Consider the following 25,918-nt stretch of genomic DNA (forward strand, 5'->3'; position numbering starts at 1 on the left):
GTCCAGACTGAGATGCTTGTAAGGTATTCAATCTAGAGTTCAAGCTACCATGATTAATTCCCCTGCTGCTGGAAAGAAATTCCTTTCTTTCATCTTCCCTCTGTAACATCTGCTGCAGATGCTGTGACAACAGATGTTCCTTACTAGGATAATAATTATAACCCTTGCCTGATGTGCAAAATATTCCTGATTCAAAACCCAGCAGAAATATTTTTTTTACATTGCTATTTTCATTTCCTGAGCTACTGAATTCCTTTTTTTTTAATGAAAAAATGCTTCAGAAAAATATGTGACTCAAAGAAAGAAAAATATTAATTGAAAAAATACTGCTGGTTTCAAACCAGGGACATTTTGCATGTAAGGCTTTAGAGTTACTATGGGGTCCCTGGTGCTTTCTGAGTCTGGTGTTTTTCTTGCAGATGTTTTATTTCCAAAGTAGGTAACATTTTACCTAGTTTGGTAATGAAGCATCTGCAAGAAAACCACAAAATTCAGAGAGCACCAAGGATCTCCACAGTTCAACCTTGAATTACAAATATTCTGTTCCATTAGTACCATTTAGGCTATAGATGGCAGCCTTCTGCCCAAACTTTTTCTACTTACAAAGTCTAATCTTACATATAAACATCCTTATCTTCTCCTTGGCATCTGATTTTCGAGTAAAAGATTTTTTTAAAATAGAAAAATAACCATGAGGGTCCTGCTAGCCATTTTAAATGTTAAGCCCAGGAAGTAGGTCAAGATGAGATTAATAGAAAGAGATTGGATTACAGTATGTGAAAATTGCTTCAACAGACAAGCATGAAGGGGTCTTGACTTTGATTGGATGCCCTACTGTGCAATGGAATTGGGATGATAAAACTGCTACATGTTCTTTCAAGAAATGATTTTAAGGCATCTTTTAACATTGTCAATCACCTTGAGTATCTTATGGGCAGAATGGCGAATTAAAAATCATAAAAATAAACAGAATTAAAATATAAAATAATGGCACTGTATTCCAATTAAGAATGATTATAGTTGAATTTACATACCAAATTATGTCTTCTGGCTTCCTGAATCCAGCGTATGTTATCATAATACTGCTGTTTCACAGATGCATTTGCTAGGCAAGAGAAGATAATACAAAATGGTTCACCAAAGCAGTATCAAAAGATCACTGGCAGTTTACAAACAGATTCTGAAGTATCCACGAAACAGTGCCGAAAACACCTGCCTTTGGGAGGAGTCCAGTGATAGTATACAAATTATCACAAGAGAAAGAAATAAAATATTCAGTTGTCTTTAGATTTATAGGTAACTGCATTGTCTGGAAGCAAGAAAAGGACAGCACAGCTGTAAACAAGTTCAATATATTATTCAAGAGAAATATAAAATGCACCTATTAATAAATGCTTGATAATGAGATATTTCAGGCCTGCCTTTCTGAGTAGAGTACAAAATCTGAATCAGAATACAAAAATTAACATGTCAACCTTTTAAAGAGAAATAACCAAAATATTTGAGTCTTGCAGCGATTATACTGCATGACAAATTCTGCAAGAAAAATGTACTATATGCAAGTATTTACCAGATATAAATAATATTGGTAACTATTGAGGGTTTGGTGAACTATAATAGGACAGTCTTCCAAAATCAGAACCTCTCCAAACATATGAGATAATATACATGTAGTCTTTGACTTACAACCATTTGTTTAGTGACTGTTCAAAGTTACAACAACACTGAAAACAGTGATTTATAACTAGTCCTCACGCTTATGACTGTTGCAGCACCTCCATGATCTTGTGATCAAAATTTATGCTCTTGGCAACTGGCATATATTTATTATGGCTGCAGTATCATAGAATTCTCTGATCCCAATTTGAAACCTTTCCTGCTGGCTTCCAACAAACAAAGCAGGGGTGAAATCCAGCAGGTTCTAACAGGTTCTGGAGAACCGGTAGCAGAAATTTTGAGTAGTTTGGAGAACCGGCAAATACCACCTCTGGCTGGCCCCAGAGTGGGGTGGGAATAGAGATTTTGCAATATCCTTCCCCCAGGAGAGGAGGGAATGGAGATTTTGCAGCATCCTTTCCCTGCCACGCCCACCAAGCCATGCCCACAGAACCGGTATGGAAAAATTTTGGATTTCACCCCTGAAACAAAGTCAATGGGGGGGGGGTGATTCACACAACAACTGTAGTAATTTGCTTAACAACTGTGGTACAAAAGGTAAAACCGCAGATGACTGCCTTCTTTAGCAACAGAAATTCTGGTCACAGTTGTGATTGTTAATTGAGAACTACCTATAATTCCCAACCACTATGCTGGAAATTTTGGAACTTTCAATCCAATATAAGCAAGGTTGGGGAAATAACAGCCTTTAATTATTTTTTAAAGTCATCTTAGAAAGCAAATGGATAAAATCTGATATTCAAAAGAGTTAAGGACCTCAGAACTACCATCTCAATTTCTCTATAATTTTTCTTCTTTTCTTTAAAGATGCCTCTCATTGCAATGGCGAAATATGTGCCTCCTTAAAATAGTCATAATCAGATTTTTACCACGATGGCATGATGATGGTTGTCCCATACAATCAAAAAGGTTACATTGTGTAAGCACTAACTGGAATTGTCTTTACGACTGTCAGATAAATGCTGATACAATTGTAATTTATAGACATATTTTAGTAGACATGCTGCAATTTATGTTTTTCAGCATTAACCATTTGACATGCTAATTAAAGCAATTCCCATATAATATCGGTGTAGATAATATGTACATTCCAGTAAATGAAAAATGAGAGGGGACAATTTGTATTCAATTTGGACTGAATAAATCATAATTAATTTTACATTTGAATCTAATGTCTTTGAGGTTTTATTACTTTAAGTATTCCCCATTGAGAATATTTTCTAAGAATTAAAAAGGAAAAAATAAACGCATGAAGAAATATGAGGGAAGGGGGGGTTTGATTATTCATCAGGGGCCGGGGCGACAGGGAATATTCCATCAGCCATTTTCCTGCATACAAGTTCCAGTTCAATATATTTGTAATCTAGGTTGACATGAATACAGGTAGTCTTTGGTTGCTGAGTGACCATTTGAAGTTATAGTAGACATCTCAAAAGCTACTTACCACCCAGTTCTGAAGTTCCAACGTAACCCCCTGCAGACACATGATTGCATTTTGGACACTCGGCAAACAGACTGCATGTACAGCTCTTTGCAGCACCATGTGCTCATATGATCACAATTTATGGTTTTTTGCCAAAAACTGGCATTTACTTCCAGTTTCCAGCAAAAAAATGCCTCCTAGTTCACCTAACAACCATTGCATTCACTTAACAACTGTCACAAAAAAGGTTGCAAAATTGGGTCCAGTCATATGGCAACTTGCTTTACAACCATCACAATTTATGAACAAAATGACTAGGCTCCATTATGGTCATAAGTCAAGGAATACCTGTAACAGGAAAAGGGAAAAAAGAAGAAAGATATAGAGGAGATGGCACATTTATTTATGTATTATATTTCCAAATTACCCAGTAAACATCATTCTTTGGGGAGTGTAGAAATCAATACAACTTTTTTTAAAAAAGCATAAATAAAAAGAATAACAATAATAATTGCAATAGATATAGTGTGTGTGTATATATACATACATATATACATATATATGTATATTTGTTTTCTTTTCGTAGGCGTTTATGTGTATTTCTCTTTAGCCAGGTTCTCCCTATGTAAACCAAGATTTTTATGCAGCCCTAGTTCAGTGAAATCATAATCCACTAGTTTCTAGGCTTTTTTCAGGCAACCAGCAAGCACCCTGCTGCCCATTGGGAGACTAAGATAGATCTATTTCGGATTTATTAGTCCTCATCAGTTAGCCACACCCTCATCCCATGTATCCTCCCTGTAAAGGTACAGTATTTGTTTTCTTTTTTTTTCGTAGGCCTTTATATATAGAAACTAGTGGATTGTGATTTCACTGAACTAGGGCTGCATAAAAATCTTGGTTTACATAGGAAGAACCTGGCTAAAGAGAAATACACATAAAGGCCTACAAAAAGAAAAGAAAACAAATACTGTACCTTTACAGGGAAGATACATGGGATGAGGGTGTGGCTAACTGATGAGGACTAATAAGTCCGAAATAGATCTATCTTAGTCTCCTTAGTCTCCCAATGGGCAACAGGGTACTTGCTGGCTGCCTGAAAAAAGCCTAGAAACGAGTGGATTGTGATTTCACTGAACTAGGGCTGCATAAAAATCTTGGTTTACGTAGGAAGAACCTGGCTAAAGAGAAATACATATATGTATGTATGTATGTATGTATGTATGTATGTGTGTATATATATATATATATATATATATATATATATATATATATATATATATATATATATATATCTTTTAATTCATAGGTATAAATGTGCGATATTTTTGCAATCAGGGTTTTTTCTATGTTGAAAGATGTATACACACACACACACACACACACACACACACACACACACACACACACAGTAAGCTACCTTGAGTCGCCATGTGCAAGTAGGTGGCAATATAAATTTTCTATAAATAAATAAATATAAAATGACAATATATTTCTTTCAAAAAAGCTTGTGAAATTCTTCGAAAGCCTAAAAGAACAGTACCACTAATGAATATGAATTAAGGGTTCTTGACATGGAAAGGTAAGTACTGAATTAAGAATAAAAGGGATTTGCAATACATTATGAAAGAAGCCTTTGTGAAAATATACGGAAACAATGTTAAAATCAGAAAAGCAATTAATATATCTTATTTTTCAAAGTATTTCTGGATATTGAACAAATATTCAGACAATATCCAAAGAAGAGCATTTTGTAAAATAAAAAAAATGGCAAAGTTGCTGTTTCTTCATTACTGTTGGGAAGCACAATGTTTTTAAAATGTTTCATGATTTTATCTCTCTTCATGCATCTAAGTATTGCAGTTCATCTGCCCATCATAGACAGATTAACATCCTTCCACTATTTTGGACTTTGAACATTTTTCCTGAAGTACTGAAATTGTTGGGAAAGTCCTGACAGTCTAATTTATATAGTTTTCACACTCCTACAAGAAAATGCACACTTATGGCATGAACTTTGTTTCCTTTCTGCAGCTTAGTGTCTTCTTTGTTGAAAAATTCTGGAAACACAAATAGTTGCACACTAGAAATCACCAAGCCTGCATTTTGCACCCATTTGTCTTTCACTTCTATAAAAAGTTACTACTTCAGTTTACTTTGTCATCCCTCCTGTTTATTGATTTTATTAAGAGTATAAAAGATACTGAAAGCACACTTCGATCTCATCAACATTGTCTCAGAAAGGAAGTTGACTCCCAACGTCAAAAATTTGTGATTTGTTTTCTATTTCATTTTGTACTCCATCCAAGCCCATCTAAATATACCGAGGACAGGGAGTACATTCTTTCCTTAAAACTATTTAGCATCACTGCACTCCCATTACAGCCATGGTCTAGGGAAGGGGTCCCCAACCCCCGGGCCACGCAAACAAGCAAAGCCCCACCCAGAGGATGCAAGCAGCACACAAATTCACACCAGGGGTGGGTTCTAAAATTTTTTACTATCGGTTCTGCGGGTGTGGTTTATTTTATGGGTGTGGTTTGATGGCCATGTGACAATTCTTTAGGATTTAGCAGAGGTACTGGTCTACCAGGCTTTTAACTGCTTGCAGAGCTGTACCAGTCTACCCATTTGTTCTTGGAACATTCCGGTCTACCCATTTGTTTTGGAGGCACCGGTCTACCCATTTGGTTTTCGAGCGCATTGGTCTACCACCACACTGCCTTTTAACACTGATCAGCTGTAAGGCGGCCCTTTGAAGCCCCGCGGCAAGAGTTTAAACAGTTTTTTTCCTTCTAGCCGATCAGCTGGGACTCGGGAGGCAGCGAATAGATTGGGGGCGGGGCCAAATAAAAGGTACGAATAATGCGGGGCGGGGGGGCGGGAGGGCCCACCTCTTGAACAAAGAGAACCGGTTCAGTGACGTCATATCGTCACCGCTACCAGCTCGGCCGAACCGGGCTGAACCTGGAGGAACCCACCACTGATCCATGCCCACTCTGGTCCATGGAAAAATCTCTCTCCATGTAACCAGTCCCTAGTGTCCAAAGGTTGGGGGCCACTGCTCTAGGGATACTGTTTTAGCACATATTCTGGTTCTTTTTACTTTTTACTTGTTCTTCATATTATATACGTCACATTTATGCTTGATAAGATAGAGGGTTATGAATTGGTTCACAACTGATTCTCCATGGTCAAGCACTGAAAAGATTGTCACAGTGTGCATTCTGTTCATATAGATATGCAAATGTATATCCATACATGTACCCTGAGATACGTGCACATACAATTGATGTAATTCAACATTAAAAATGATTACTTAAGATCAGAAAATCATAGAGTTGAAGTGACCATTTAGGTAATCAATTCCAGTGTTCAGTGAATTAAATCAGTGCATATAGATGGTTGTCTTGTCTTCACTTGAAAACATCCAACAAAGGGGAATACAACACCTCTCAGGATAATTATAATCTGGCTTTCCTATGAATTAAATCCATTATTTCATGTCCTGCACTAGAAAACAAGTTTTGACTTTCTTTTCTGTAACATTGTTTCAGGAATGTGAAGAGGATTATAATAAACCCACCAAGAAATCATTTCTAAAGGATAAACATATCCAACTTTTCCAATCTCTCTACAGAGAGGTATGTTCTTAATTCTTTTATCATTTTTGTTGCTGTGGCTGTTATGTTCAATTTCTCTGAATGTTTTTTAAAAATGTGACCAAAAACTGGATACAATACTTACAATGAAATCTGCTCAATTATTTCCCATGATCTGGAAATTATACTTGTGTTGATGCTATTTAAAGTTGTAGCATTGCATTGTTTTCAAGTGATTACACACATATTTTTATTTTATAAAACTTTACAAAGCTTTGTGAACTGGTCTAGAATCTTCTCAGATATTGATGGCAGACTGACTGCTCTGTTATTTCCTGGGTCTATTTTTCCTCTTTTGAACATACAGACATTTGCTCTGCTGCCATTCTCTGGCATTTCACCAGTACTCTGAGGTTTCTCAAAGATAATTAATAAGAGTTTGACCAAGAGAATTAGCTGGTTCAAAATCCTAGGATGGATGTTTCCTGATCATGCTTCTACCTACCCCTCCATGATCTCTCAGCAACTTTCAAAATCATCAATCATGAAATCCATCTGGACTGGCTTGGGATGGGTGGCTGGGAATGGAGGCACTGTATTAGGGCTAGTGCTCTTTTGATTCAATCTTCAATAAAAGCTATGGGTTTCATCAGGAAACCAGGGAGGGCAGGTGAATAGGCAGGATATAACCTGTTCCTGATAATATTTTCTTTACTCAGTAATAAACAGTCACCCAATCACTCACAATGAGCGTTTAGCGGCTGTCAGGATATACCCTTTACAATCAGCAGCTATGCTGGAGATTATCTTTATCCTCACAGCTCAACATCTAATCCTTCAAAATACACAGTTTCTCTAGCCACACTCTTCTCTTCCTCCTGATGGAATTCCCTCAGCAAAAATCCTGTTAGTTCTTCCCATTCACTTGCTTGCTCTTGCAATAGGCAGTACTTAACTACAATAATAATTGAAGTTTCAGGCTCTTAACATTAAGGACATAATAATAAGTCACCCTCTGTTTCCTTGACCACCAGTATAGTTGCTCCCATATTATTATCAATTTCTAATAAATATGGGGTGCACTATAGGCCAGATTGATGGCAAAGCATTATATCTTCTTCAAAGTACCTTACTCTGAATTTGATTTCTCATTACACTACTATGTTTAAAATAATATTGGTACATGGGAAAGTGAGAAACCACAAGCAGAACACTGAGTAACAAAGAGGTCAGTAGGTATTCTAAGAAAGAATAACAGGCAAGTTTCCACTGAGGTTCAGCTATCATTTCTGTCTAAATTCTGTTGCTCATTTCTCTGCCAACCATAACAGCAAATCCAGTAATTAAATTGCCACCAAATCTGCTTCAGTCAGCTGGAATGTAAAAGGTCACTTTAAATATATGTTTATTTAATTCCAGTGGTTATTTTATTACGAAATGAATATATCTTCTCTAAATTTACCATGTATTAAAAATATTTAGGGCTGTTTTCTAGTTTGAACGGTGGGAAATGCAAGGCAGCTTTTCCAAAACTGGATAGCATAACTTCAGAGATCTTCTGCTCTTTGGGAATAAGAATAGCCCAGCTTTCATAATATTTGACATTATGGAACACCCCAGTCCTCAGTTAGATGGATGCTGTCTTAATATTATCATCCAACAGTATTCATGAAAATAATCTGCAAATTGCTACAGTGCCATGCTAGCAGAAAGTTGTCTCTACCTCTCAGAAGCCCTGGTTCTCAGACTTCGTGTAGAAAAGGTCCTACATTCAATCTGAACTTCTTCAGGAAGGCTAGGAAGAATTCCTGTCTGGGAAGACTACCATAGATGGTGCCAGACTCTATGACTACTGCCTCAAACTGAAAGTAATTCTTTTGCAAGCATGATTCTCACATAATTGTTTAACAAGATTTGTGATCGGGATGGAATAACAAGCAAGTGAACTATTTTCAATTTAAAATCAATATATTTCCATGATTAAATAGAGGCAGGTCTCCTTATTGATAACAAGAAAGTTTGCAAATAATTCTTTATAGTACATTTTTCTAATCTCTCTGGGAACCAACTTTCCTATCTTTAAATTTATCTTAGCAGTCTTTCCTGAAGTCCTTCCTGTAAGACACTGAATACTTGTACAAAATGAAGCTAAGACCTAATATAATGAAAAGCACTCAAACAACACTATTGGCTGATAGATTAACCCATTCATATTCTATGAAGATTTGAAGTTGTGTCTTATAGCTCCTAAATATCTTCTGTAGGCCTCAATAGATCTTCGTGTCTTCTTTGATCTACATGAACATATCTGAAAATTCTGAAAGTGCTTGTAAATGCTGCACTACAACAGTGCCCAGATACTTGTTATAACATGAATGCTATGGGGGCAAGGCCAGCCACAATTTATTTTTCCAGTTAAAATTCTATCCAAATTGAGGAAATATCCCAGAAAAAGACAATGGCAAGTTGTTTGCCAAGAAATTTGTAGGGATATACCCAGGGGTGGTTTCCACTTACCTTTACTATTGGTTTGCAATGGGAGCGTGCATGCGCACTTGCTTTGGTTGCGCATGCATGTGCTTCTGCGCATGCGCAGATCACCCATGGTGATGTCATGGCGGGTTGACGGAGCCTCCCACCGGTTTTACTACCAGTTCTATAGAACTGGACCGAACTGGGAGCAACCCACCACTGGATATGCCTATGCAGTCGTCACCAGGCCTTTTGTATGATTCACTAAGTCTGAAGAATATTTGAATGAATGAATGAATGAATGAATGAATGAATGAATGAATGAATGAATGAATGAAATTGTATATATATCCCTTGCCCGAAATACTAAAATATATGCAGTGCTGAATAAAACACATTCAGGAACAGCCTGAAGAAGTTCAAGGCCACAGTTATGGTCACATGCAAGGAAGTTCCATTGGTAATAATAAACATATACTGTATGTACCTTACAGTACATATGATAGAGATAATTTAGAGCAAGTGCAATTTCTCCACACAATACATATGAGGAAAAAAAGCTTTTAATTCCTCACAAAATATAATAATTTGATAGTTATAGTCTAAAATTACAAAGTATAATTAACTGCAAGTTATTTTTCTCGTGCTCTATTATTCACCCTCTGTACCTAGAAGACAACACATCTTACCTCCCTGATGTATAAGTTCCTCAAGCACTGCTGTGGATATAAAATCAGTGGTTGCCAAGTCTTCTGGGTCACCAGAGGTGCAAACCCACCGAAATGGGCCAAATCCCATAGAAAAAATATCTCTGGGAAGAAAACACAGTTAAATATTGAAAAAGATAGCTTACATTCCTGTTTTATTTATACTTATGGTTCGCGATGCTTTTCTTTCATTAACCGAGGATAGAAGAATTTCAGCTATTTCGAACAGACTAATCCAAACACAAAGCTCTTTGAATCCCTATTTTAGAACTTTAAATAAAGCTTTACTTGCAGACATAAGCAACGTATGTATCTGTGGCCATTTGGCCACTTGAGTTTACTAGTCATTGCTGTGCCAAAGTAACAGGAATTCAGTTGCAAAGTACTTTTAATATCAACTATTACAATTGCCTGTGTTATTCTACTTGTATTTAATTTTGTTTACACCTTTTATCTATGGTCTTTGACTGTAATAAAGATTCATTCAGTCACGAGTTGAAAGGGCCTGCTAGTGCATCATCCAGGTTAGGCCTGCAAATGCAAAGGTATGGCAATCATGGGGAAGAGAGAAGCAAAAGAGCTAGCCTTAAGTATCTACCCTGTTTCCCCCAAAATAAGACATCCCCTGATAATAAACCCAATCGGGCTTTTGAGCGCATGGCAATAAGGCTAAGCGCTTATTTCAGGGTTCAAAAAAATATAAGACAGGGTCTTATTTTGGGGGAAACACGGTAGCAATGCAGAAGTTGGTACACAGATAAATGTATTGGTCACATTTCACCAAGCCTCAGTGAAGAAAAATATGTGGATTTATCACACACACATTTGAATCGTTATTATTATAACTGTCACATTACTTTTCTCTAGTTCAGATTTCTTTCACAACTTCCCAAAATATTTATGATATGCAGCACTCAGAATCCAGTTTATAGCCTTTAGCTCCTACAAGGCAATTGAGCCAATGTGAACGTTACTTAAAGTGATTTAAGAAAAAGAAAGCTGACATCTGGCAGCTCTTTTGGGTCTTCCCTTTTCCCATCCCCGTCCCCAGACACATTCCTTTCTAGATAGAAAAGGATTGATGTTTTGTATTTTCCTCTTGTACATACCCCATAATGTGTTGAACATAGGAAGGGTATCGGAATTCTCCCTTGCTGCCTCCTTTTTTTGCAACATCAGCACCTTCCAAAGAATTTAAAGGCAAATGTTCAGTGAGAAGGAAATGCAACACCAAGCAAAACAGCAGTTCAATAAAATAGGACTGGATAATGCTGCGCTGACTAAGAACACAATAGAAAAATGTGGGTTAGACAGCATCACCACCAGATGGATTCGTAACTGGTTGACCAACTGCACTCAATGTGTAGTCCTCAATGGAACTGCATCTACACAGAGGGAAGTATGCAGTGAGGTACCCGAAGGCTCTGTTTTAGGCCCATTACTCTTCAACATCTTCATCAATGATTTGGAAAGGGGGATAGATAGGGAACTTATCAAATTTGCAGATGACACCAAGCTAGCAGGAATAGGCAACACTCCAGAAGATAGGCAGAAGATAGGCTTAAGATACAGAAGGATCTTGAAACATTGGGCACTATCTGACAAAATGAAATTCAATGGTGAAAAAAGTAAGGTTCTACATTTAGGCAAAAAAAACAAAATGCACAGGTACAGTATATGTGGTACTTTGCTCAATAGTAGTAACTGTGAGAGGGATCTTGGAGTCCTAGTGGACAACCATTTAAATATGAGCCAGCAGTGTGCAGCAGCTGCCAAAAAAGCCAACACAGTTCTAGGCTGCATAAACAGAGGGATAGAATCAAGATCACATGAAATGTTAATACCACTTTATAATGCCTTGGTAAGGCCACACTTGGAATACTGCATCCAGTTTTGGTCACCATGATGTAAAAAAGATGTGGAGACTCTAGAAAGAGTGCAGATAAGAGCAACAAAGATGATTAGTGGACTGGAGACTAAAACATATTAAGAACAGTTGCTAGAACTGGGTAGGTCTAGTTTAATGAAAAGAAGGACTAGGGGTGACATGATAGCAGTGTTCCAATATCTCAGGGGCTGCTACAAAGAAGAGGGAGTCAAGCTATTCTCTAAAGCGCCTGAGGGTAGGACAAGAAGCAATGGGTGGAAACTAATCAAAGAGAGAAACAACTTAGAACTAAGGAGAAATTTCCTGACAGTTAGAACAATTGATCAGTGGAACAATTTGCCTCCAGAAGTTGTGAATGCTCCAACACTGGAAGTTTTTAAGAAGAGATTGGATAATCATTTGTCTGAAGTGGTGTAGGGTTTCCTGCCTAAGCAGGGGTTGGACTAGAAGACCTCCAAGGTCCCTTCCAACTCTGTTATTCTATAATTCTAACAGGGCTAGTTGGGAACAGGATTGTACAGGAATTTATAACAATCCTACAGAGAAGTACTTTTGCATTCAGTGAATCAGATAATTTCATCTGATCATGAAATTATCATATACAATACACAAGAATAATACAAAATGCCTGCTCCCATTCAGAAATTATGTGATGCACTTCATGCCAGAAAAAGGGAAGACATTCTCTCCTTACCCGCTCTTTGGGCTTCTAAAAGGAAAGCATTGCCATAATCCCAAAAAAACATTCCTTGATCAGACAGTTTGTTGATGGCAGCTACTTGTCTTCTAAGACTGAAAGAACAAAAAAAAAAAAAAAAAAAGGAACATTACTTTTGACACCATCTTATATCATTTAAAAAAAACACTCCAGTTTGAACTATGGGACAATAGTTTACTAAGTAAATGTGGAAGATGAGAAATCTGGCTTCAGATTTCACTGCTGAAATAAACAATCTTCTGCAATTTTTTATTTATTTATTTATTTATTTTATTTATTGGTTCGATTTATATGCCGCCCTTCTCCGGAGACTCAGGGCGGCTTACAATGCGTTAAGCAATAGCCTTCATACTTTTGTATATAGCTGCTTAGTAGGGCTTTCGCCCCCCTCCAAGCAGTGTTCTTTTTACACAAAGTCAGTTTATTGCCCCCACAATCCGGGTCCTCAATTTACCTACCTCGAAAGGATGGAAGGCTGAGTCAACCTTGAGCCTTGTGAGATTTGAACTTGCAATAATTGCAGGCAGCTGGCTTTACTTTAACAGCACTTTAGCCACTGCGCCACCAAGGCTTCTTTTTACTAAAAAGAAGAAACTCCAGACTTCAATAGTAATGTTACGATGGGATAGGGCAGGGGAGTATACAGCAGTCCTCATCCACATTCTTCAACCAAGTTCAGAGAATACTAAAGACACCGGATTTTTCTTTAAATTACCCAGTCCCCATAAGATTTCATAGATACTTTTTTGTTTAACTAGAGAAACAGAATGATAATCGGTGGGCAAAAATTCAGGGGAATGGGTTCAATTTCTGACTTCCAATTGGCTTCTCTATTAAGTTTTTTTGTGGGATGCTTGCAGGGAGTGTCAGAAAACTTTCCTTCCTTCCTTCCTTCCTTCCTTCCTTCCTTCCTTCCTTCCTTCCTTCCTTCCTTCCTTCCTTCCTTCCTTCCCCCTCTCCCTCCCCTTCCCTTCCCTCCCCTTCCCTTCCCAGCAGGCAACTAAATGAATGCTGCCAGGTGCAGAGGAACTAATCATTTCTCCATTGACACTTTCACTGCAAACTTCTCACAAGCCAAGATTTCTTTAATGAGAAGGTGGCAAGAAGTCTAGAGTTTATAACTAGATTTTGGCAGACTGATCTTCTGACTTTTCTTCAAAAATGAATCATTTCTGTCCAAAACCTAGCACCCCAATCTTCTAAAAGAAATAGAAGAGAATGAAAACGAACATTTTAAGACTTTGCCAGGTGGTTAAAATAAACATGAAAATGATTGCCATACCTTTCTTTTACAAGAGCCTGGAATTTTATGGGATCACTAGACATGAGTTGGTTGGCATCCCTAAAGCTTAGCTGTACTGGGTAATATCCACCGTTAAATGGATTGTGACAAGATGTTTGGTCAGACCCCAAATCTACTAATAGTTCCCCCGTAGTATTAAATTCATCCACCAGTCTCTCCCTACATACAGAAAGAGGAAAACAGGAAACTGAGAAAAAATAAGCAGAAATGAAGAGCATCTTGAGAAAATTTAAACAGAATTATTGATCAATACACATTTGGTAAACATGCATTTTAAGAAATAAATGATTCAGTCAACACATAAAACATGTATATATCCCACTTATTTCAAAGACGTGTTTCATTCAAAACTTTTACAGATACTTTTTCAAGTGAAGCAAACTGAGCATCATTTTCTCAAACATATGCACACACCCATCAGTCTGCAATGATGATCACAATCAGACAATGAAATGCTGTCACTTAACACATTATCAACTTTGTTTCTAAAAAAATAAATCACTTTTGTTCTACAAGGAAAAACAAAATGTGGCATTGAACCATTCATATTATAAATCAAGGAAATGAATTCCAAATTGCATCAGAGCTTCTAAAAAGAGTTGTTCTCATGTATAAACAACACTAACATACAGTAGGAAAAATACCACACACATTTGGAGCAAAGGAAAGTGAAATACTCAATTAAAAGTAAAGATCTATTTCAGTTTATAGCTATTGTAACAGAGGTGGGTTCAGCAGGTTCTGACCAGTTCTGGAGAACCGGTAGCGGAAATTTTGAATAATTCGGAGAACCGCCCCCATCTATTCTCTGCCTCCCAAGTCCCAGCTGATTGGGAGGAAATGGGGATTTTGCAGTAACCTTCCCCTGGGGTGGGGTGGGAATGGAGATTTTACAGTATCCTTCCCCTGCCACGCCCACCAAACCATGCACACCAAGCCATGCCACACCCACCAAGCCACGCCAACAGAATCAGCAGTAAAAATTTTTGAAACCCACCACAGTATTGTAACAAGGAAGTTAAAATAACAAATATTAAAAACATATCACTGTCAAGAGGATCATTGATCAACTGCCTACTTACCAAAGTTCTACCACGTTCCCATGATATCCCAAACTAAGGGTCATCTTGTTCTTCTTTGCTTCTCTGTGTAAATATTTTAAACAGAATTTTAGCATTAAGGATGTAAAATAATTGTTTATGGGGACAGGAAAATGCCTTCAAGTATGTTTTGACTCTTTACTGACTACCTATACTAGCCCTGCAGTTTTGTTGGCAGTGGTTTGCCATTGCTTGCTTCTAAGGGTGAAGTGAGAGTGACCAGCCCAAGGTCACAGAACTGGCTTTGAGGCTAAAGTGGGACTAGTGGTTTCCTAATGTCCAGCCTGGTACCTTAATGACTACTCTCAGCTTCTCTCCACAAAGTATTTGCCCAGAATAAAAATGTTACAGGGTTTAACCCAGGGGTGGGTTGCTACCGGTTCGCCCCGGTTCACGTGAACCGGTAGGGGTAGTGGCGGGAGGCTTTGCCCACCTGCCCAGATGTCATCAAAAACACTCATTAGGAAACTAGTGGTTTCCTAATATCCAGCCTGGTACCTTAATGACTACTCTCAGTTTCTCTCCACAAAGTATTTGCCCAGAATAAAAATGTTACAGGGTTTAACCCCGGGGTGAGTTGCTACCGGTTCGCCCCGGTTCACGTGAACCGGTAGCAGCAGTGGCGGAAGGCTTTGCCCACCTGCCCAGATGTCATCAAAAACACTCTGTGCATGCGCAGAACCCCCCCCAATAGTGAACCAGTAGTGCTGGGATTTGAACTCCACTACTGGTTTAACCACATATGACAACAATAGAAATTAATGGTACCTTTGTGAAAGGATATATTGAATTTATTTTTATTCTTTTTCCTCAAGAAGCTTAGGCTATATGTTATATTCCTAACAAAGATAATTTGGTTAAAGCACCTAATAGACCTTGGCTACTCTTAAAAATCTAGCTTGGTTTGGATTTAGTTAGGACTTGGATGATGACCTCTGGGCCAGTTTATAACTAACTGCAAAGTCTTGTATGGATGAGAGCTAATCAAAGGTTTGTGGAACCTGGAACCTGCTTGTTTGTCCAACAGTCATTTACAGATGTTGCAAAATATGTCAGTCTTTGAAGTGTAGGTTGTTTTTCTCCAAACTCCAAAGACATTTCCAAGTCTTGGGCTGGCATATCATATTAATTAGTGAGGCAACAAAGATGATTAGAGGGTTAGAAGCTAAAACATATGAAGAATGGTTGCAAGAACTGGGTATGTCTAGTCTAACAAAGAGAAGGACTAGGGGGTAATAATAGCAGTCTTCCAATATTGGAAGGGATGTCACAAAGAAGTGGGGGTGAATCGATTCTCCAAAGCACCTGAGGCAAGACAAGGAATGACGGATGGAAATTTACCAAAAAGAGATCCAGTTTAGAACTAAGAAGAAATTTCTTGATAGTGAGAATAATTAATCAGTGGAATGGGTTGTTTTCAGAAGTTGTAAGTGTACCAACACTGGAGATTTTAAAGAAGAGATTGGACAACCATTTGTCTAGAATGATATGGGGGTTTCCTGCTTAAGCAAGGGATTAGATTGGAAGACCTCCAAGATCCCTTCCAACTCTGTTATTCTGTTAGACATTAAAAAACATACTTTATGAGCCATACCTAAGTTGAGCAATGCAATCATCCAGACTTCTAGTGATTTTCATCAGCCATCCCTGATTATGACGTTTTAAGAGGGCAGCTTCGTCAACCTGAGAGATTGTATTATAGGAGGAAAAAATCAGGCACAATTAATCTTTCTGTATTTTATATGCATTGTGAGCAAGTAAAAAATTAAAGTTAATCACCATCACAGTGTGACAAGTTTAGTTTTGAACAAGCTGTTCATAGTCTGAGAAACACAAATTATGAGTGAAATTTCCTATTAGAACCAATTTAGAAAAAAGATTCTCTCCCAATCAATAGTGAAAAATTACGCAAGTAAATCGAAAGCTTGTCTTGCTGTATTTAATAGCTCTAAACTTGTAACCCTGAGGCTTGATCTACATGAAACCATTTCATCTCCTTGGGGATTCTTGAATGAGAAAGATATGACCTATTTGTCAACCTCTTTGCAGCAAAAATTAGGCTCTGCCCAACAACATTTGCATCTTCTCAATAGCAAATTCCCTCCTTACTCTGATTTAAATAGACAGAAGAATTTTCTCACGAAGCAAGATAGGAATGGCAGGACTGTATGCAGCTTGTACAAGACCATGGGGGAATTAAATTCATGAAATATAACATTCTATACATAAACATCTGGAAGAAGACTCTGCTAAACTTTGTGGACTTAATATGCAGTATGTAGAGTTTCTGAATCTGGGCTTCAAGCTTTTGGCGAATTATGATGATATGGAAAATTCTCTTTGTTGTCATCTAGTGGGTGTCTGGAGATTTGCAACCTAGATATGTTTGCCCTGCAATAGATGGCCATACCATCAGACTCTTTAAGCCTATTGAAATCACTGCGGCTAACCTTATCTGTGTATATCAGTTTCTAAGAAAGCAATGAGAAAATTGAGAAATAAATTAGAGAAACATAAAGATTTGGGTTTTGCCTATAATGATTAATTTTACTTACCCATTCTCAAGCAGTGAAACATCTCTATTCTTAAGCATTAAGATTTTAACAATTATTAGAAAACTCTATATAAGATCTCTCTTATTACTTACTCATTACTTATTCATTACTATGTACTTATTCATTAGCCAGCCGTAAAAACCTTACAAATGATACAGGATAGAGAAGGGCAGATTAACACTGTTATTACATATAATTTTTTTTTCGAGAAAAAACCTGGCTTCAACTCAGTTTTATTAATAATAAGATTCCAACTTTTAAACTTATATGTTCTCTTTGCAGATTACTGGTATTAAAAATAATCACTGGCATCCATAACCCAGTATACTGACTTTGAAAACAGTAATACTATTGTATTTAGGCTGTTGGTTTGAGTTCCGTGCTTGGCAATTTGGTTGCAAACTTTTTGTCACCATTCGAGGAGACATCGTCAGTGTCAACTCAAAGTGCACTAGCAACGTCTCCTCAAATGGTGACAAAATGTTTGCAACCAAATTGTCAAGCTCAGAGCTCAAACCAACAGCTTAACTAACTACCAATCCGAGCTACTAATATTCAAATACATTTCATAGTATTGTAAGCCAGTTATAAATAAAATGGAGCTGACATCAGAAAAACAATTTAGGACTGCTGTCATTCTAGACAGAAAAAATTAGAGAGACTATTTGAAGGAATGCATCTTTTTTTAGAGAATGACAAAGACTGCTTCCTCCATCCATCATATTTTAAATACCAGAGAGACAAAGTTCCACATGGAAGAAGCATGCAAGGATAGCTGCTGTTTTGACCCGTTTTTGGTATACTAGCATTGTTTATTGGGGTCTTCTTAGATTGTTAGACGAGGGATGAAATAACTGCAGTACTTAGACATTAAGCATCCTGAATGTGGTTATTGATGCATAAAATCTATGCAAGTTGCTTGGATGGATATGAAGGGATTATTTAATGTGATATTTAGAAGAAGAGCAAAAGATAAAAATAATAGTTCAACATTTCATTATTGGCTAGCCACAAAATCCTTTTGTGGAAGATATGTATCAGGTATCTGAAATTTTAAAAGTTTTTTTCTTAGCAAAACTCCTGTCTGAAGATGCTTTAGATTAGAAGATGAACTGTATATCTTCTTTTAGTGTTGAATTATCCCATTCAGTGGAATCTTGCAAGCTCACTCTGCTTTCATTAGGAAAATGCAAACAGCACTGAAGCATCCTACAAGTTTTGCTCCTATTGGCCTGCACACAGAAAAGGGGCAGGGCTTGCCTTGTGGTATCAGGATGCTGCTTCCATTACTCTGAAACTTTTGCCTACTGTAAGGATCCCATAGAGCCCATTGTCTATGCAGATTCTCAATTATCCAGGTCACAGTTGTCCCAAGGGTGCTTTTCAAAAGGCAACTGGGCTTTCTTGGCGTTTTTTGTTGTTGTTGTTAAAAATGTTTTATTTCTCATCCAAGAAGCTTCTTCAGTTCTGGCTGAATGGTGGGGAATGGAGGGATTTATATTCTTAGCAGTCATATGATCGTTAGCACTCTTAAGATCAGCTGTTAGCTCTCTGAGAGTCATTGAGGCCACTTGGAGGTTTACCTGTACAGGTAGTCCTCGACTTACAACAGTTCATTGAGTGACAATTCAAAGTTACAATGGCACTGAAAAATGTGACCTATGACCATTTTTCCACACTTACAGCCATTCCTATATCCCCGTAGTCATGTGATCAAAATTCGGATGCTTGGCAACCGTATTTATGACGGTTGCAGTGTCCCAGGGTCATGTGATCACCTTTTGTGACCTTCTTAAAAACAAAGTCAATGGGGAAGCCAGATTCACTCAACAACCATGTTACTAACTTAACAACTTCAGTGATTGGCTTAACAACTGTGGCACAAAAAGTCATAAAGGGGGACAAAATTCACTGAACAAATGTTTCACTTAGCAACAAAAATTTTGGGCTCAATTGTGGTTGTAAGTCAAGGACTACCTGTACTCTGAGGATCACCTGAATCAAAGTGCAAACGGGTATGGAACTTTCTTGGGTCTGCTGACATCTAATGCCAGTTTCTAAACACAGAAAGAATGAATGGATATAACTGGAAAGTGAAGAGTAGGACAACTTGAATGAAAGCAGAAGGGTACAACTAAATACAGAGGTTTACCTCAGCAATAATTCCCACACATCCAGCAATGACTGCAGCTTTTGCTTGGGCACCACTCATTCCTCCAAGGCCAGATGTGACAAAGACTTTGCCAGACAGATTCTCCACCCCCAAGTATCGACGGCCTGCATTGAGCACTGTTAGCTATAATTGAGAAATATAGGAACTGTAGTACGTTTATAGTCTCATATACGTGTTTATGCATGTGAACGGATAATGCATAGCAAACCATTTTAAACTGAATACTAATCATGTGGAATCCCATGTGGCTAGCATGCATGCATGCATATGTAAAGGTGTTTATCATATTATTTTATACATATTTGTGCATCTACATTTAGTGTGCACAAACACCACAAACAATGCTTCAAATTCCCATTGAACTTCACATTCTCTCCATTTGCATTCCAAACTGCTGTGAAGGCCTCCACTGCCCAATTCAGAAGTGCCAGATATCTTTTTGTGTGTGAGGCAAATAGCCCTGGTCAGTTTTCATGGGGGAAATTGCTTCATGATTTTTTAAAACACTGTATGGGGAATAATCAGGATACCAATGTCTCAAATAAAGAAAATGGATTTCAAAGCTCTTATTGGCAGGAAAGCTCCATAAGTGCACCAAAATTCCAGTGCCTATAGAAATTAATTTTCTAAATATAGGCATCTCTCTATATCAGTGTTTAACATAGAAAGGCTACAATTTAGGATGCTTTGCTAGGAGAAGTTCCAGTTTTTGAAATTGGCATTTCCAGTTAAAATAATCCCCTTTAGCAATTGATGAAAAAGGCTATCTATCTAAAACTCTTTCAATCAGAAAAGATATTGTAAACTTGAATAAATAAATGGAACTGGCAGAAAGCAATGTTTGAAAACAGTATTTTCCAAGTTTCTAGATAAGGTAATTTTTTCTCCTTCTGAATTAGTACTAGAGTCGCGGTTGATTTTTATCTGTAGTCCATTTGAGAGCCTATTCTGATATACATATCCCAAAGTGTAATTTTGCTATATCTAGACATTGGTTTTTTTGCACTGCTAGTTACTAATAGCATATTCTACAAACCAGAATAACAGCAATAAGATCAACATTTTTATGACTATATTAGTAGCTAGGTGATGCTATGGAAAATCAGTAAAATCACTAGTGTGAAAAAGATAAGTGTTTATAAGAAAAAATATATAATATCTGAACTAGAGACATGACAGAGAATTGAAAATCTCTTTAATGGAAAGGGAAAGGAGAAATTATTAAATACATTATCCGTTGCAGGCTATCCTCTGAATAGATGAAGAGGCATTTATTGAATCTGAAATTATCCATTAAATCTGAAGGTTCTCATCAGAATGAGAAAATGTGCATTGTAACATTATAAAGCAAACTCTAGCCCTTGTATATATTGCATATCAAAGTACTGTATACGTTTTGTCATTTGTCTCTCTTCATCTGTGTGAGGACACCAATGGGTTTACACTAATCTTTGTGATTTAATTCAAGGGATTCAATTTAATTCAAGATATTTTAGTGAATAGCTCTAATCAGCCTGAGCCAGCATGCTATGTCGGCTCAGGAACCATAGGAGTGTTACCCTCAAATATTTAAAAAAACACCAGTTTGTGTGCCTTGATCTAATTTATTTAGGGCAGAGTTTGGGGAATTACTGTTTTATGTTTATCCCTCAAGCATTATAAAATGGAGGCTTAAGCCCTGTGTTCAACAAAGCAGTAAAGCCAGTCTAAATAAATAAATAAATAATGAAGCATGCGTAATATACACATACATCTATATATTGTGTCTTTGAGTCAGTGTTGAGGCCTGGTGACTGTCTAGACAAAAACCTGCACGTTTTTTTGGCTAAACTTTGGAAGTGGTTCATCATTGCCTCTTTATTAGGGCTGAGAGAATATTTATTTATTTATTTATTTATTGGTTCGATTTATATGCTGCCCTTCTCCAGAGACTCAGGGCGGCTTACAATGTGTTAAGCAATAGCCTTCATACTTTTGTATATACCTGCTTAGTAGGGCTTTCAGCGCTCCTTAAGCCGTGTTCTATTTTATACAAAGTCAGCTTATTCCCCCCACAATCTGGGTCCTCATTTTACCTACCTCGGAAGGATGGAAGGCTGAGTCAACCTTGAGCCTGGTGAGATTTGAACTCACAGTAATTGCAGGCAGCTGGCAGCTAAATGCTACTTTAACAGTACTTTAGTTCGCTGCTCCACCAAGGCTCTTGATATGACTGGCCTAAGGTTACCCAGCTGGTTTTGTGCTCAAGGTGGGACTAGAACTCACGGTTTCTTGGCATCTAATCTGGCGCATTAATCACTACATCAAACTGGCTGTCTAGTGTAAATATATTGCGACTAAAACCAACAGCAACAATGAATTGTTTCAAAAAGTATTCTTCTATATTGGCCCAGTTCTTACCACAGTTCCATGGACTATCCCTTGTGGTCCAATGTAGCAATAGCTTCCAGCTGTCATCTGTCCATACCTGTAAAAAAAAAAAGATGCTATTTTCTCAAACAGGTATTAATGATAATATGATAGCCAACAACAACAATGGTAACAACAAATATGCAGCTATATATATAAGAGCCGCTGTGGCACAATGATTAGAATGAAGTACTACAGCCTACTTCTGTGGACTGCCGGCTGCCTACAATTTGGCAGATCAAATCTCACCAGGCTCAAGGTTGACTCACCCTTCCATCCTTCCAAGGTGGGTAAAATGAGGACCCAGATTGTTGAAGGCAATATGCTGACATTTGTAAACCGCTCAGAGAGGGCTGTAAAAGCACTGTGAAGTGGTATATAAGTCTAAATGCTATTGCTATTGCTTACTAGTTCATCAACCTAATGATATAGAGCAGGGGTATCAAACTCATGTTATCACGGTAGCATCATGAGACATATCGGGACTTTTTTTCCCCTTCGCTAAACTGAATGTGAGAGTGGCCAGTGTGTGATGCATCTGGCCACAGGCCGCGAGTTTGACAGCCCTAATATACTGGTAGATTGTCCAGTTGATCATCAATACTTTTTCATGAAACTGGAGTGTAATATCAAATGATATCCAACAAATTAAGCCTTGTGCCCACTAATCTTCAGTATTTATATTAGTGGCTTGAGTAAAGAGATAGAGAAAGTGTAAATAATGCTAAATTGGGTGGAATAATTAAAAAGGCAAAAGAAAATTCAACCTATCTTTACAAGTTAGAGAAGAAAGCTGAATATAATGAAATTTGAGTGACAGAACCTAAGTTATAGGATGGAATACTTGGTTTGAAGATGTTAAAAGGTTGATCACAAACTGAGTATGAATCAGCAGTGCAATATGTCTGTTGAAAAGGAAATGAAATTTTAGTCTGCATTATTAGAAGCATAAAAACATATTACTTGAACTGAAACCTGCATAAGTCACAGTGATTCTGCAGTACTGTAATCAATTTTAAAATGGATTCACAGAAACTGGTACAGAGCAGTGAGAATTATCAATGGGCTAGAAAACTAAGTCCTATGAGAAAAGGTTTAAAGAAATGGAAATGTTTGGAAGAGAAAAATGAAGATGGGGAAAATTTAACAGAACTCTTCAAACACCTGAAAAATATGCCATCAGAGAAGAAAGTCAAATTTTATAATCTACCCTTCCATAGTGCAAGAAACAGAGCAATGAATTTAAGTATAGGAAAGTAGTTGCCAATTGGATATTAAAAGATAAAGTTTAATGATAAGATAAATAAATCCAATCAGTCAGCTCCCCTTCATTAGAGCTATTTAAGTGGAGCCTAGACAGATTTCTACTGAAAATACTCTAATTTGCATATCAGCATTGTGTCTTTCCAACTCTATTATTTTATAGAAGATATTAGAAAAGAAACTTGGGAATGGATACTTACATTGTAACTCCTTTTGCAAACATAGATTCATATTCCTCTCTAGAGGAATAATTAGGGATTACCTAAGTAAAGAAAAAGAAAAATTAGTAAGAATGAAGAATTAAATAGTCTCTGAACCAGATTTTGTTTAAACATATTCCATTAAATCCCCTTCTTACAGTGTGTGTATGTGGGGGGGGGGAGGGCTCATATGCTCATTCTTATGGGACATATTGGATTAATTTGATTTAATAAAAGCAGGAATAATTTTTTCAGGTTGACAGAATAACACAGTTGGAAGGGACCTTGGAGGTCTTCTAGTCCAACCCCCATTCAAGCAGCAAACCCTGAACCATTTCAGACGAATGATTGTCCAATCTCTTCTTTAAAAAAACTCCAGTGTTGGACCACCCACAACTTCAAAGCATACTCAATCTTAATAAATTTTCACAATGACCAGAAGGATTGTTCAATGGAAACAAATAATCCTTACTAATTGCAAATTGAGATGGTTGGATGATCTGGCTCTCCATGGAACAAGAAGAGAGAGCTATAGAATGCCAAATGTGAACTGGAAAATTAAAGTAAAGTAAAGTAAAGAAAAGGAAATTAAATGGCTTTATACTTTGTAGTGAGGGGAGAATCTTTTTTCAGCGAATGATTATACTGACTGGCATGCTGTTGGCCATCCTCTAAAATGAGGGGAAAATCAGAACAAAGAAAGAGGAGACCAAAAAAACCTTGAAGTTATTTTATTCTATGTATTAGATTGGATTCTGTCAATTAAATATAGTTAACAGACATATATCCTATGTATAATAATCTTGTTATTATATAGTTTGGTAGCATTTTGTGAGAAGATTCTAGGAAGAGCACATACAGTCTTAAAGCTACAGATGTTGTAGCCTTGTCACATGATATCTTTGAGCTATAGCTGACTGACAGCTGAATAGAAAATGATGGGATTCTCATTTAATAAATCCTATGTACATCAGCATGAGAATGTTTTTTTTTGTAACAGATTCTATTTGTTCTGGATATCCCATTGTGAGAAAAATAGGAATTATTCCTGTAAAAGCATAACCTGAGTTACGCCATTTTGAAATCATGTTAAGGTTTTGTTTTACTTTGTATAACCTGATTATATAATTTAGCTGACATTTAAGAACATGAGAAAGGAAATGTGTAATTCCTGTTTTTGAGAAGATGTTTGTTTTGCAGGAAATACGTTCCTGGGTTAACTTGCCCTTATTAATTAAAGGAAGTACGCAATTGATGTTTTTGAGGGGTATTTCTGTTGGGAATTGGGGAATTTCCAGGGTGGAATTATGTACTGCATATGTTATATAAGATGTTATGTAAGATCTGGAACTGATTCCCAAGGTACTTTATTGACGTGTATTCTGAATGTCCTGAAGACTATAAAAACTTGTGTAAATTGTTTTATTTCCGTCTTTCTCTACTTTAGAGAGAAAGTCCCTTTGCAAAGAATAAACTCTGTTACAGGATTATTTCGGTCTTTGTCTCTTTAAAACGATAATGGGATTTACCTGTCTACCACAATTGGCGCCCGAACAGGGACTGAAAACATTCTGTCTGGAAGGGATTTCCCTGCGTGCGCACATAACACTGATTTCAGTGAGATGGGGTTATTTCCTTTCCAGCCGGAATTGCTTTTCTATGAACCTTGAGGCAGAGACCTGAATGCCTGGACAGAGAGGAACGTTCCTGAAGACTTTGGTGCACCAGGAGTGAGTATATGTTTTCTTTTTGGTGGTTTGGATTTGTGTATGTTTGTGTGTGTGGCCTGTATGATTTGTGTGTATAATTAGTGTAATACAGGTTGGGGAAAGTATGGGGACTTTACTAGGGAAAAGTGCTGCTGAGACTGAAATATCCTCCATCCCCCATATCTCCATTAGTGGTTAGAGGATTGGTTGGAAGCTTGTACAAAGGTATTAGATAAGGTGACTATGATTAATTATTGTAAGGAGGTTTGGCTGACGTTTGTGTAGATACAGCCTAATTATAGGTGGAGTAAGTTTGGGGAGTCAGACCCATATTGGATCAATGCTTTGAAGAAAGTTTTGGTGAAAAAAGAAGTTGAAAGTTCAATTGTTATATGTTGAACCTCAGTTCCATATTCAGTAGTTTAACTCCTCTTCCCCGAGAAGTTCTAGAGTTTTGTATGGGAAGGAAGAAGAAGAGGAAGGTTGGGATCCTTTAGCTTATGCTACATGCCCACCTCCCACTCCTTCGTATAATCCAAGTTGTGGGTGAAATTGATGTTGTTGCTGGGAGCCGAAAGGAAGAGACTTTAGCAGGGCAGTAATATAGGCAGTTGGAAAAGGAGTTGGGTGAATTGTTAGTAACTGTGAAACAGAATCCATCCACTTCTCCTCATGTTACATGTTCACAAACTAAAGGAATGTTTCCTTTAAGAGGAATG

The 25,918-nt window shown here is 37.4% G+C and overlaps 1 protein-coding gene across 3 annotated transcripts in view; it reads right to left on the reverse strand.

Annotated features, from left to right (window-relative positions):
* Positions 1-25,918, reverse strand: part of UROC1 (urocanate hydratase 1) — a 61,994-nt gene that overhangs the window by 14,210 nt on the left and 21,866 nt on the right. For all 3 annotated transcript variants that reach the window (XM_087883732.1, XM_034431549.2, XM_087883731.1), the window contains exons 6-15: positions 23,491-23,552; positions 22,019-22,085; positions 19,598-19,741; positions 16,485-16,573; positions 14,873-14,935; positions 13,770-13,949; positions 12,464-12,561; positions 10,991-11,063; positions 9,864-9,985; positions 1,035-1,105 (exon numbers count right to left, since the gene is read on the reverse strand). In XM_087883732.1, coding sequence (XP_087739858.1) covers positions 1,035-1,105; positions 9,864-9,985; positions 10,991-11,063; positions 12,464-12,561; positions 13,770-13,949; positions 14,873-14,935; positions 16,485-16,573; positions 19,598-19,741; positions 22,019-22,085; positions 23,491-23,552 — 969 coding nt within the window. The remainder of the gene's footprint in view (positions 1-1,034; positions 1,106-9,863; positions 9,986-10,990; positions 11,064-12,463; positions 12,562-13,769; positions 13,950-14,872; positions 14,936-16,484; positions 16,574-19,597; positions 19,742-22,018; positions 22,086-23,490; positions 23,553-25,918) is intronic.

This window comes from Pantherophis guttatus, chromosome 2 (genome assembly GCF_059756535.1).
Source record: "Pantherophis guttatus breed Tessera chromosome 2, ASM5975653v1, whole genome shotgun sequence".
In the NCBI taxonomy this organism is placed as follows: Eukaryota; Metazoa; Chordata; class Lepidosauria; order Squamata; family Colubridae; genus Pantherophis; species Pantherophis guttatus.